The sequence below is a fragment of the Drosophila subobscura genome, chromosome A (genome assembly GCF_008121235.1).
Source record: "Drosophila subobscura isolate 14011-0131.10 chromosome A, UCBerk_Dsub_1.0, whole genome shotgun sequence".
In the NCBI taxonomy this organism is placed as follows: Eukaryota; Metazoa; Arthropoda; class Insecta; order Diptera; family Drosophilidae; genus Drosophila; species Drosophila subobscura.
In genome coordinates, this window is record NC_048530.1 from 9755374 (window position 1) to 9770076 (window position 14703).

General features: G+C 49.7%; 1 protein-coding gene across 4 annotated transcripts in view; it reads left to right on the top strand.

Annotated features, from left to right (window-relative positions):
* Positions 1-14703, top strand: part of LOC117897198 (optomotor-blind protein) — a 62747-nt gene that overhangs the window by 11180 nt on the left and 36864 nt on the right. For 2 of the 4 annotated variants that reach the window (XM_034805912.1, XM_034805904.1), the window contains exons 2-3: positions 14039-14152; positions 14237-14399. In XM_034805912.1, coding sequence (XP_034661803.1) covers positions 14039-14152; positions 14237-14399 — 277 coding nt within the window. The remainder of the gene's footprint in view (positions 1-14038; positions 14153-14236; positions 14400-14703) is intronic. The other 2 variants (XM_034805930.1, XM_034805921.1) reach the window with 1 other exon arrangement.

Here is a 14703-nt window from a genome sequence, read left to right on the forward strand (position 1 = left end):
TGTATGTTTGGGTTACTAGGTTCTGCTACACACATACATTGTATGTTCATCTATTTTGGCAGCTGCCAGCAAATGTCTGTTCAAAAGTCATCATACCCTCTGCACATGTGCACCTCAGCAGGGTATGAAAAAGCTCTGCCAGCAGCAGCGGCAGCAGCAGCAGCGGCAGAGTGGCCGAGAGTGGCTTGCGTGCAAGTGCTAGCAAAGTGTTGATTTCATTAAAAGCAATTGCAACAGCAACTACAGCAGTACCAGCAGCACCAGCACCAGCAGCAGCAAAGTCAAAGTCGTCCACTCTCTGCCTTCCCCCTCTCTCGAGCACGGCTCTCCCACTGTTATCCCCTCTCTTCAGCACGCCTCTGCCGATGCTTCTGCCTGCTCTTGTTTTTGGTGTGATCGTGTGTTGACTGCATTTAATTGTTGTGCGCGCCGCCGTCGCTGCCTCGTTCTCTCGTTCGTTGTCACTTTGAGTTAACAACTCGATAACACGCTGCTTGCAACTGCAACTGCAACCACACTGTCCGTACTGCTGCTGCTGCTGCTGCTGCTGCTGCGGCTGCCACCGCCGCCGGCCATGTGCAATTTTTTGAATTATTAATGAATCTCAGCCAACGGCCACAATAAAACAGAGGAAAACAAGAGAAAGAGAGAGAGAGAGAGATGCAAACAACCCGCTGCTATGGACCGAAGCGAGGAATACCCTTGCAGGGGTATGGCCAATGCCTGCTAGGAGCAACTTGTCAGATATTGTTGAAACCCCAGCCAGACAGTTTCAACTTTAAGCTTTAAGGACAATCGAACTTCAACAGAATGAACAGGGATTCTGCAGACTGCATCGTAGAGAGCCTGAGACCATGAATACCCCACGGAAGTGTATGTACATATGCGAAGAGGCAGCGTTTGCAGAGAACTGGAGATGGAGAATGACGAAGAGAGGGCAGTGGACCAGAGCAAGTGCCTGTGTACAGCAGCAGCAGCAGCTGGATCGTGTTAATAAAAAACAATTAATATTAAGTGTATGTTTAGTGTGGCTGTTGACGGTGTTGACGGTGTTGCCGATGTTGTTGCTGCTTGTTGTTGCTGCTGTTGTTGTCGCTGACAACGCGCTAATAGTACAAATAGTCAGCGAGTGCACCGCTGAGAACTCGTTATAGCTCTCTCTCTCTCTCTCTCTCTCTCTTCCTCTCTCTGTGTGTGTCTGTGTTGGCTCGTCGCGTGTAATTACTTTTAGTTGGTCATAATTTGTCAATAGCTATTTTGTTGCACTGCCAATTGCCGAGAGCAGTCGTCAACAGTCAACGACGACGACAACAGCGACAATCACAGTGCCCCCAACAACAGCAGCTACAGCGGAAGTGCAAGTGTGCAATCGTGTGTGGGGCATGGGAAAGAGGAGGGGTATGCGGAGGGGGAGGAGGAGGAGGCGGGTGCCCTGTTAGGCTATGTTCACAGAAAGTGGAACAGGTTAGGTGCGAGGCTTAGTGCTTATTTGGAAAAGCATTTCCCATCGACCAACGTTAGTGGAGGGGTGATTGATTGGCAATCGGATTTCATTTCACTTGTGAGTGTGAGGGGAGGGGGGGGATACTGCTTGCTGCGTTACTGGTAGCTTAAGTTGCCGTTAAGGCTACTCGTTACTAGACACTTAGTACAAAAACTTCACTCGCTACTCGCTATCAGCTCAAATAGTTATAATTGTACTCGTTGCTATGCCATTTAAAAATGTATCGTTCAGCGTTACTGTAGTATCTAATTGAGATTAACGAATGGCAGTCCGCATATATGAGAAGTAATTTCCTTCCGCTTCCAGTTCTGCTCTCGATCTGCTGAGTACATCCCTCTCGCTCAACCTGTTCCCCGCCCATGGCCGGCGCCTAAGCAGGCTCGACGGCTCCGCTGCAAATCCCCACACAAAAGCAGAGAGAGCGAGAGAGAGGGAAAGCCAGAAAAGCCGGCGCGGCGGCATCCCCTTCAGGCCAACAAACAAAAAAAAAAAATACAAAAACCACAAAAGGGACCGAGGGCTTGCTTGTCTCTTCAGCTGCTAACCCTCTGTCAGGAGCGGGGTTTCGGTGCCGAAGCAACCCTGTTTGTTTTCTGTTTTTGTCTGGCCGATCCGATCGATCGTTCAATGGGAATGGTCCTCGAAGCGCCAGGTAAGCCGCAGCCGCAGCCACATCCTCATCCTCATCCCTGTCGCTGTCTGAGGCTCTCCTCCTTCTTCTTGTGAACTCTTCTTTCATCTCTTTGTTTTCTCTGTCCCTTTGCCCTGCTTTCTCTGATCTTTGCCCCCGCAAACACTGCCACGCTGCCGCACTGCCGCACTGCCGCACAGCCAGTGTCCAGTGTGTCGTTTGTATCTTCATTTTGTTATCATCCTCAGCCGCTGGGCTTTTGGGTGTCACATCGGATCGAAGCCTCTTTCGCTCTCTTTCTTTCTCTTCTCTTTCTGCTTTTCCTCTAATTTCCTTTCGGCTGACCCTTTCCGCCTCTTCAGCCTCACGTATCTGGCGACTCAATCAGCTGTTGCCAATCAAAGCTTTCGTTTGAGGTCAAATTCGTTTGCAAAGCTTCTTCGCGTGATCGCTACGTTAACCAACCCCTTTTTTTGTTGTGGGCCACGTCCCTGTCCCCCTCTCTGTCTCTGGGCCCTTTTCGGACCTGACGAAAGGTAAACATACCACAAATTGGACAGTGGAACACATGTTTGGCGCGTTAAATGCTCGAGCGTGTTATTTATAACGTTTTTTATATGAAGAGCCTCTCGCATCTTGGCCAAGAGACTCTTGGCTCCTACTCTTCCTCTTCCTCCGCCTCCTTCTTCTTCTTCTTCGTTTTATTTTGGCCGCTGCCACTGCCACTGCCGTTGCCGTTGCTGCTGTTGTTCTTGTTAAGACGCGTGTACCCAGTGCCCCTTCTTACTGCTGCTGCTGCTGTTGTTGTTTGGTCAACACCTTTTGTAGACTTTGGCTCCAGGCAAGAAAGAGTCCACAGAGAGAGATGGAGAGAGACACGCACGCCCAGAGAGAGAGAGAGAGAGAAAGAGATAGAGAGAAGAGGCAGTGGCAGAAAACACAACAACAAAAAACGGCAGCAGTTGTAAGTTTCTGTTTATTCCTCATGTTGTTCCCGCTCTCTCGCTTTCGGTCGACCGCAGAAATATGCGTATGGGATGCGGGGCTCTGGGACCTTTTTTGGTCTTATGACAGCCATCGGTCAGAGCAGAGGGAACGGCACCGGCATCGGCATCGAGTCCTTGAGCACAACTGACGCCATGGCAAACACGCAATGTCCTCAACGAACTTTGGAAAGCGCCACAAAAGAATTCCCATTCTACCATAGAACGGCGATCGCTATCGCAAATATGAGAAAAGGTCTTCAGAAAGGGAACCTCCTGGGGAAACCTTTGTGAAAGAATGAAGAATATCAACTGTAGGAACCTGCAGAGCACTGATGAAAGTCTCTGCAAGAACTTTGGGCTCTTGACTCCCTACACACAAGAAATTATAAAAATTTCAAGAAGCTCCAGACTCTGAAATGCTGGAAGCGAAACCCCAAAAACGAATTGGAAACCCAACTTGGAGCCTCTTCAGAGGCTAAAGTCTTTAAGCAAATTCCTTCGACAGCAGCCTGCGATTCAAAGATCATGGCTACCAAATCTCCGACTGGGGGAACACAGCGCACACAGCGCCTCAAGCAATCCAGCAATCCGGCAAACGAACGAGCATGGAGCAGCAGGGAGGAAGTGCCAAGCAAACAAACAGTCAGTGAACAGGTGAACAGAAGATCCACACTGAGAGATTCTCCTTGGGGGATTTTCGGGACTCCGGGATTCGGGATTCGGGATGTGTTCGGGTGGCTTATCACCACAGACCAGCAGTTGGAGTAGGAGGCGGTTTCTGCGAATCGTGTTGATTTGATTTATTAAAAAGCCACAAATGAAAAACAATAAAACAAAGGAAACCATAAAGGAAGGCGCACAGCGTGTTGGGGTATCGAATCGTCAAATACCCAACAGAAGAGTCTCATTTCCGAGTGAAAATATTGCCATAGGGAAGGGAATCTCTGGCTATCATTTGTGATTGGTAAAGATTGATTCTGTTCGGGGGGGACAAAGTGCTGTTCAAAATTGTGAATACCCTGCTGCCACACAGGGTACTCGAATGTTCGAATGTTCGAATGTGAATTCGAATTTATCGCTGTTCGATCATAAATAAGAATTATATAAACATGCGTTGTGCTCTCCGGCACTCCGGCACTCTGCACCACCCATGAATGGAGGCAGCAAGCAGCAGGCCACAGGCTGGACCTGGTCTTGGCCCAGGACCAGGGCCCACAGGCAGGGCAGTGCAGTGCAGGCCTGCACTCTCCTTACCCTCTCGAATGATCGTGTGTGAGGGCTGCTGTGACTCTGGGACTGTGGGCCGAAACAAGTTGCAGTCTTGTTGTCGATGATGTGGATGGAAAGAATGGTTTGCTTGGGCTTTGGCTCTGGCTTTGGCTTTGGAGTGTTCGCCGTGTGTGGGACACATTAGAAATGCCTGATCCGAACTGAGGCGATCTTCCTGGCTCTATCCTTTCCCAATTCCTTCCCCCCTTCAGCCCAATCTGTTGTCTGTTGGCCGCTTGTTGCTGATGTTAACAACATTTAAACGTAGCTCGTTTAGAATCTGATTGTTTGTCCTCTCCCGTGCCCTGCCCTGTGCTGGCGATCGATCCCTTGCCATTGAGAACTGGCTTCGCCTAGGCCTCGTTACGTGCCTCCATTGGAGCCTTGTTGACTCTGAGGATTTATGAGTGTCTGACGTGTGTGATGACTGTTATTAGCCGCGGCCACGTCCACATCCACATTCACATTCACATCCCAGTCGCAAGTTCCACGTTCCACGTTCCGGGCTCCAGCTCCAGCTACAGTCGTTGTCGATCGCTTTAAACGGATGTGCGGATGTGTGCATCAACATGGCCATCACTGTACATGCCCCCCTGCCCACCCAGCCATGCCTCTCACGAATCAAGATGATGAGAATGATGATGATGATGATGATGATGATGATGTTCGCCGCCACTGCGACAGAGGTGCCAGCAGAGTAGCCAAGGATCTCCCACACCCCCTACATCTCTGTCTCTCCCTGTTTTGTGGATCTCTAAAGCAAACAGAAACGCGTTAATGGCGCCTTCCACCATAATTTAGACATTAAACGTGGGCGCTGGGGGGGCGTGTCGCCGGTCTCGGCCTGGGCCTCGTTTTACTTGTATTTGTATTTGTTGGTTGCTGTTGCTGTTGCTTTATGCGATTACTCACTGTACTGGCCAAGCGAGGCGTACAGCGAGCGGTTGCTTTCGGCAGTAAAACTCAGTCGAAACGTTTTCCATCGAAGCAGCACATTAAGACACATGCCAGCTAAGCACCACTGGGAGAGAGAGAGAGAGAGGGGACTTCCTTTCGCCTGTGACATGCTGTTGACTTTGGTACTCTCGTCATTTGACATCTTTAAGAGCTCGACAAAAATTGAATAAAATCCATTTCGGTTGAGCTGGTTCCACTTTCATTCAATAGCCATTGCCCACCCCAGTCCCCCACGGCCCCACTCTGGAAATTCATCTTGAGAACATCTTTCTTTAGATTCCGTTCGCTTTGAGCTCACTTGAGCACTAAATGCGCATAAATTACTTACACTTTGGCAGGCAAACATTGACAGGGGAAGCCACGCCCACACCCACAGCCACACCACCACCCCCAGCCGCCTGCTAGAGCACCATCCTTCCATCCTTCCATCCACCCAGCCATCCCACAAACCAACGAACTGCAAAACATTTGACGCACAATTTAATTAAAAATAAGACAAACTGTCCCGTTCATTTGCCCCCTCCCTCTCACTCTCTGTACCACCCCCAAGCATCCCCCAACCAGCCAACAGGCGCCACCAGAAAAAACTCCATTTCAAAGTTGGCCATAAATAATTTAACACCAAACTCTGGGCCTCGTCCTGTGCTATTGGATGCTATTGGAAGGCATCCTCTTGCTGGCAATTTCTCTCTCTCCTTCTGCCCTTGCCGGCAGCGACAGTGCCTGTTCCTGCCACTTGGGGCAAGCGCTTTGCCAATGGTTGCATCTTGACCAAGGAACTTGAGACCGTCGCTGGACCTGTGCTCTGAGCTCTGAGCTCTGGGCCATAGCAACTCAATGGTTTAAGGACCTAATTGAGTTTTGAACACATTTCACAGGATATTAACCCTTGTGTATTAAAAGTTTTACTGGGAATTTCTTAGGAAGAACAGGATGTAAGTCAATAGATTTAATTGCCACGAAGCTGATAATCTTTGAACTTATGATATCAAGTCTTACTTTGGGGCAGGAGCTAATGGTAGAGAGGCAGAGAAAGGTTGTGAACTATTTACTAATGCTAAGCGACACTGGGAGAGAGGCAGAAGAGGCGAAAGTTACTTAATAATTGTTTAACATAAACAATAATATCCACAAATCGGACTTTATTTGGTTGACAGACAGAATCAGTTTGAGCATTCTGATACAGCTCCCATGGGGGGCAAAACGGGTGGAGGGAATCAGTGGAGACAATAATGACGATCATTTAAATCAATTTGCATAAATGGAACTATTTGTTATTTATTTGTATGTTCATATGTACAGTAAATTCGTTTGAGCATTTACTTGCGTTCTTTTTGTTATTATTATTTCGTTCGGGTATGCGTTGCATGTGCATCAAATTGAATGGCAAATGAAATAAAAATTGCTGATAAATTGTTGCGGCTGTTTATTGTAATTTGTTTTTGCTGTTGCTGTCGCTTTTTTGCTGCCTTTGATTATTGTGCGAAAAGTCACACAGAGCGCAGGGCCAGCGGCTTGCATATTAAAAAGTCAGTGCCAGACGACAGCGACCAGATCCCACGAGGCCCGCGGGCGGGTTAAGCGCACAAAGGAAACGGCGAATTATTAATAAATGAATGCAAATGAGCGACAAGTAGTGACATTCAACAAAAAAGACCCAGTGCACATGTAAATAAGTACTATACATACATACATACTTACATAGGTATATATGTATTTATGTATTCGTATCTGACGAATCAAAATCAAAATTAAGCAAGAAAAATATTGAAAACTTCTGGACGATCCCTACGCCCGCTCTGTACGCAAAAGGTTTGAGTCGACCTGCGACGCTTCAGAAAATTGGCCAATGATCACACTTGATCCTTGGTCATCAGATCTTTGTTGGCACTGAGAATATTCCTGAGGATTTCTGAGGAGAGATTTCTGTAAGTGGGAGCAGAGCACAGGATGGTGCCCGCTTCGAGGGCGGAAGTGTGAAGAGTTAAGAGGTGGGCGGTCCCAGTGACCAGCGTGCCAGAACGAAACAGAGAGACACAAGGAAAGCACAAACAACACACAGAGGCAAGGAATTAAGCAAAGCACAAAGCAAATACAAATAACAAAAGCAAAAGCAAATCGCACACACAGACACACACAGAGAGAGAGCAAAACACAATCACATGCGGGGGTGTAGGCCATCTCGCTCTGGCCCGGGAACGGGCCCCGGGGGCCAGGCCCAATGGAACCAGCAGCGTGCAAATGAGACAGCAACAGCCGAAAGAGCACGACGCAAAAAAGCGCACACCTCGGTTCAGGTGCCGTCGAGAGGTGGAGAGCTGAGCGGCGGAGAGGACTGCACATATGCATGGGTAGAACTTTTGCGAAATGTGTAGAGGGGAGGGATGGAGGGAGGCCCTGTGTGCATGTGCATATGCCCATGTGTGTGTGTGTGCTTGTGTCAATTGACCGAAAATGATGGCGACGCGACGTCAGCCAAAATGTTTTTTTTCCTCTTTTGTGTCCCAAAAAAAATGGCGCAAATTTGTGTGTGTTTGTGTGAGTGTGTGGGGGTGTGAGTGTGTCCGCAATTATGAGCAATTATGCCCAAACGACAGAAGAGTGACAGAGCAGAGCAGAGCAGAGCAGAGAGGGGGACAATAGAAGCAATGTGCGGCGGAGGGCTGTCACGTTGTTTTTGGCCAGGTTTAAGTGTTGGGTAACTCCCAATAGGAATAAAGAGAGAGAAGGGGAGAGCGGTAGACCTTGTGACCATCAGCGCATCAGGCAGATTCCAGTAGAAAGCACAGAGAATAACCCAATAAACATCCAATATCGGCTCTGACTCCAACGAGCAGTGTTGCCAGCAGCCATAATTATCAGGCATCGCCGCTGTCAGCACATAAATCAACACCCAAAGTCGAGGAGTCAACCGAGACCGAATATTCAAAACATAACCCCAATGAACCGCACAACCCCCCAGCCCCAGCCACAGCCGCAGCCACAGGCACATCCCCACTCCCAGAGCATGTCTCCCTGTCGCCTTATCTGCGTGACAACTGCATTTCAATTCATAACAATTAAGTTGAACAACAAGCGGATCAGAGCAGAGTAGTCCCCGAGCCATTGTAAATGGAAGTGGAAACTGTTGGGGGACTGGGAGTATTCTAATCGTTGACAAGGTCAACGGGTTCACTTCATATATTTTGTGTTGTGCGGAAGAGCCTTTCAGACGGCAACGACAAAGAGTGAGTGAGAGCGAGGAGCGTGCGCGGGAGCGGGAGCGGGAGCGGGAGAGTTATCATGCCCGATGACAGTGCCACAAAATTTCTAATCTATGAGGCCCCTCACCGGATAAGGGGCCAAAATCCACTGCCTTTCGACTAGATCTATCCGCATGGCATTCTTCAAGATATTCCCCAAGAAATTTCCCATTGATTGCCATTGGTTCTGTGGGGTTATGTCTCCTCTCCTCTCCTCTCCCTTCGGTTCGTTTCGTTTCGTTTCGTTTCGTTTCGCTCGTTTCACGCTACCCAAATGAAGCGATCAAATCATCTTGTAATTATTTTTCCCTCTCGATTTTCCCTCATTTGATTTATTCATTGCTATCGATACGTAGCGATAGTCCCTCTGGGATCCGATCCCATCCATTCTGATCTGATGTGATCCTTTCTGTTTGCCCGTTGGACGGCGGAGACAGCGGAGACAGCGGAGCCTTGGCATGTTTGTCTGGGCCATGGCTTAATGACATGGCCATTCGTTTTGGGCCACAACGAGTCCCACTGCCACTTTCGACAGAGTGGGCGTTACCACTAACTGACAGCCCGAAACACACAGAGGAGGCTTGGGCACACACAAGGGAGAGAGGCGTTGGCCGAGCAGTTTGCGAGGACAAGAGGACTGTGAGGACTGTGTGGACTTGGGGCAGTTGTTATGCCTTCATAAATTGTTTTATTATTATATAGACTTGATATATTGCACATCCAGGCCAGTCCAGTCGGTCCGTCTGGCCTCTTCTGCCTGTCAGTTTATTGGTTTAACTAATTTGCCCCCGATCCTCTCAATCTTCTGCCACTGCCACCGCCAGCGCCACCGCCACAGCCTTCGTCTCTCTTACAATATATCTGCTACCTTTCTGTAGGGGTAATTAAGCGTTTATGATGCAGCTGCCTTGCAGGTCAGGTCCTTCCATTGTCCACTGCTGTCCGCCCGCTTGTGTTTCGAGAGAGCTCCTCCAGTGCTCGTGTGTGCGCCACAAATTTGTCAAATATCCATCTACAAGTTGGTTTCCAATCTCCAATCTCCAATCTCCATATAAATATCCCCATTGCCAGCTACCTACCCCATTGGCCAGGCTCCTGTAAAATGCAAAAACTGCAGGAAGTAAGGAAGGAATTGCCGGCAACTGCAACTGCAACTCCATTTCCATTTGCATGCAATTGTCATTCAATAAAATTCAAATTAAATGCAATCGAAATGCACCCAAAATATGTACATACACGGACGGATGCGGACGGACAGATGTTCCTCCTGCTAGGCAAATGATGTAAACCTGCTGAATATGCACCCATGTCCACGTCCACGTCCATGTCCGGAGAGATCCGCCACAGCTCCGGGCAAATGTGTTGACAAACTTGGCCAAAGATTAAAGCGGCCTCCACCAACGACAACAAACAGAAGGAACGACCAACAAAAAGTCGACAACAATTTTGTTGTCACAAAGGCGAACTGTCAACAGCAGCGGCAGCGGCAGCGGCAGCGGGAGAAGGGGGCCCCAACCCCTAGCCCTTACATTTTTTGGTGCCTTTCGGGTCAAGCGAAGTGCAGGTGCTACTTTAATCCCCGCGCCTTGTTGACAAAGAGACAACGAGCGCCGAATGCAAGCGTCTTGCAAGCAAGACCCTGGCGATGGACTCACAGACATGAGGGGGAACGGAGCCAGAGAGACTGAGAGACAGACCAACAGAGAGACGGAACAGTTAAGGAGCGATCGAGCTCTTGTTTGGTTTCTGTTTGTTGTTGGTGTGTTGCTGTCTGTGCCCATTCCAACATCCAATTTCGAACATCAACTCGCGCGATCATCATCGCGATGCGACGATCAGCTGTGGCGCGCTGTTGACATTGCCACTGACTGCACTGCCTGCGTCTCATTCTCCTCCACCTCTGGCTGCTGTCGTTTGATTGACTATCAGATAATGCCTTGACGCTTCTAAGGCAGACCCCGCCCAGTACCCAGTGCCCCAGTGTCCAGAGTGTAGTGGAGGGCGCACAGGTGCGTTAATAGACGCCGCTTAGCCCGGGGGCAGATGTCACCACCTGCAGCTCTGCAGCTCTGCTGTTTTGCTGTTCTGCTGCGATGCAATCGCCTAATCGATTACATGGCCACCGAATAAGTGAACCCAAAGAGAACCCACGGCGACTGACCCTTCCCCTATCCGATCTCTGCTCACGGGCCACTCAATTTTCAGCTGCTGGATTGTCTATTGATTTGGATCAGCATCGATGATCCATTCGCTGAGAGTATCCTGTGACATCTTGGGATGCTTTATCCTTCCTGTTCGTGCCTCGATCTGTTTCCATTCTCTTGCATCTTCCTCCGTGCATTTTCCTGCTCTGACTTCTGTTCCCGTTCCCCACCCCCCACTGCTCTTTGGCCTGCTCTTGCCTGCCCTGTCTGAGCCACTGAATGAGCGAATAAACGGAGAAAGAGAACAAAACCCAATTACAACTCAATCGGCGAGCATTTTATTTTCATTGCCACTGCGGGCAGCGGGCATCGGGCAGCGGGGAGCGGGCAGCGGCGCTGGGCAGCGGCTAATTGATTAGCCATTAACCCCAATAGTGACGAGCGTGTACCCAGACAGGGAGCAGGACACGCTGAAGGACAACTGAACGACACCTTGCCACACAGCACACAGCACACACGGAGAGAGAAACGCACTGGGCTTAATTAGGCTTAATTATGGGCTCATGGAATCCCATTCCTGCACTCTCCACTCTCCACTGTCCACCCCGTGGATTGAGTGGCAGGCAGTGCTGGTGCAAGGGAGGGGCAGGCTGCGGGTGTGTCCCTGCTTGATGGAGGGGAAATTGAATTAGCTGCAAGTCGCGTTCCCTCGTTTGTATCTCTCCATGTGTCCATGTGTCCATGTGTGTGTGTGTGTGTGTGTGGGACCACCAGAAGGAGCTGCAGAAAAACAAACATCGCTCTGGTCAAAAGGTGCAAGTTTTACACGTAACGATTTGCACGAACCTGAATCGAATCTCAGCACCCAAAGAGCTCCAAAGAGAGCTCCTCAGCAGCAGCAGCAGCGGCAGCGGCAGCCCAAGTCGAAGCAGCAGCTGAAGATGGAGCTGATGATGCCGCTGCCGTTGCCGATGCCGATGCCAATGCCGATGCTGATGCTGAATCTGAAGCCTGAGCAGGAGCAACGAGGCTCTCCGCCAGCACAAACGAGAGCAAATCGTTTTGTTGTCGAGCACCAGGCGGGGGGAGGATCGCACATCGCACATCGCGCTCCCAGCCCCCCAAAAGCCACAGAGCCGCAGAGGCCAGAGCCCACAGAGCTGGAGATATTTTGTGCGCGTGTGGTGTGGCCCAAGCCCAGGCCCAGGCCCAGGCCCAGGACTGGCTCTGACTCTGACTCTGTCTTTTGGCTCCATTTGGCTTCGTTTCGCTTGGGGCTATGGCGCGACTTTGGCGACTTGGCCTGGTCTGGCCCAAAAGCCGGGAACCCGGCCATAACAAGCTGCCAACAACTGGCGCCAAGTGCTCAATAATGTTAACGAGCTATTCAGTTAAGACAACACACAAAAAACAAAAGCAACAACAGCAACAACAGCAACACAAACACACGAAACACACGAAAAAAAAGAGCAAACGGGGGAAAGGCGTTTCGAGGCTTTAAATACCCTGGAAGAAAGCCCCCCCCGCCGCGGCATGACACACACCAACTGGAATTTGAGTCGCTACTCGAGGGATCCTTCAAAGTATTCCAAGCAGAACTATGAGTGGATTTCACATGTGGGATGTCTGCGACACTCAGTTGTGGATGTACCCCACGCGTGTGAGAGTATCGGCAGCAAACGCAAACAGCAAAAAGCAAAAAGCAAAAAAAGGAAAGAAAGAGAACCCAGGCAAAAGCCCTGCCCTGGCTGGCAGACAGACGTGCCTTGCTTCCTTGGCAAATAAAAAATAATTTGCAGTCGAAAAAGGCAGACGAGAGGCAGGCCTCCAGTCCCCCCACAATCCCCGCCAGCCCCCAGGCCCGAGCCCGAGCCCAAGTCCAAGTCCAGAGAGTGAGGAAGAGAGGGCAACGCGAAACTTATTCTCTAAATAGAAACATCCTCCGACTGGGCCCTCCCCTCCCGTTCGATTTCGTTCCGTGCCTCGTCCGATCCTCGACTCGACTCGAGCTCCAGTCAGTCCGTCAGACAGTCAGTCCGTCAGTCCGTCAGTCAAGTCGGACATCAGTCAGCAGCTTGTTAGCCGCTCTCGCCCGGACTCTGGCTCTGACTCCTACTCTGACTCTCCAAAGCTCGCCTTTGGTTTCTTTTCTTTTTTTTTGTGTTCTTTTCTTTTGCTTCTTTTTATCAAAAATGCAGTCGCAGCTGATGATGATCTGTGAACATGAACAAGACGTTCGTTAAATTTGATTCATGAGGCGAAGACGAGCGAAGAAGGCAAAGGCGCTTGGACCTGAGCCATTGCCAGAGTCAGAGTCAGAGCCAGAGCCAGCGACTCAGACGTGGATGTGGATGTGGATGTGGATGTGGACGTGTATCTGGACCTGGGGACGAGGCGCAGTCGCAGCGATTGAGTGATTGCTACTTAAAGTTATAATTTTCATATTTATATGTGTGTGTATTGAGGGTGCAGCAGCAGCAGCAGAGGCAGGAGGAGGAGGACTCCGACTCTGGGTACCTTTTTGGGTGGATGTGGCTGTGGCTGTTGGATGGTCCACGACAACGACTGTTGCCTGCCTGCCTGTGTGTTCCCTCCTTGGGCTGAGACCCATGTAATTTTCGAGTTTGCACATTGCCACCAACATGGCTAATCAACCTGGCCAAGACCAGAGCCCAGAGCCCAGAGCGCTCTCTCTCTCTCCCTCTCTGTCGCTCTGCCGCTCTGGCTTTGGCCAATTTGAATTCGAGGCTGAGGCAGAGGCAGATCCAGACCCACAGTCGAGTCGAAACAATTTGTGGCTTGGCGCCACTTGATAACCTGGCCCCGACTGGTCGACGTTTTGGTTTGTTTGCTTTAGCCAGGGACAGGGACAGGGACAGGGACTTGGAGCCGAGTGGCGGACTGTCTTGGAGTCACTCCGAATCTGGCTTTGGCTTTGCCTCTGCCTTTGATAATGATGATGATGATGATTGTGTGTGTGTGTGCTTGTGTGTGTGTGTGTGTGGTTAACGTACAGATGGGAGGGTTCCTGATCTTGCCCGGCGGTGGGCCCCTGAGAACCAAACCAAAAGCAAAAGCAAAACCAAAACCAAGCCAAACCCAACCGAAAGCATCAAACCGTTGCAGCATTTAGGCTTTATATGCCGCACTGATTAATGTTTTATTTGATTACCCGGCGCCCCACCGTACACCGTACACCGTACACCGTACACAACTCCGAATCCCCACCACAACAAACCACACAAGTCCGAATGCGACTCCTAATCTAATCCCCCCCACCACACTTTTGCTTCTTCGTTTTGCAGACAAATGTTCCCGCAAATGAAATTTCGTGTTTCGGGACTGGATGCCAAGGCTAAATACATCTTGCTACTGGACATCGTTGCGGCGGACGATTATCGTTATAAATTTCATAATAGGTAAGTCTGCGAGTCCGCGCCTCTGCCATCGGAATGTAATAATTTTGTCGGTCTTTCGTTTCCGTCTCCCAACCTCTGTTGCAGTCGCTGGATGGTGGCCGGCAAGGCGGATCCGGAGATGCCAAAGCGCATGTATATCCATCCAGATTCGCCCACAACGGGTGAGCAATGGATGCAGAAAGTTGTTTCCTTTCACAAATTAAAATTGACCAACAATATTAGTGATAAACATGGATTTGTAAGTACTGTACGTCTTCTTTGTTTACCGCATTAGTTATCTAAGATACAATTAATACAAAAATCACATAATCACACTCAAGTGTACCCGTTGTGCACACCCAACAAACCCAGAACGATGCCAACTTTCAGTTTTGATCATTTGCTTTTTGTTCGTATCGAAATCTGTCGTTCTTTTCGCTCTTCACTGTTTTCGGAGTAGGTTCAAAGTGATTTTCACTCGCTGACATCAATTGAGCGTGTAAAAGGATTCGGAAGAGATAAGTGGTTAATTAGGAGTTCATTCGGAGTCATTGAAACTGTGATTCGAATGA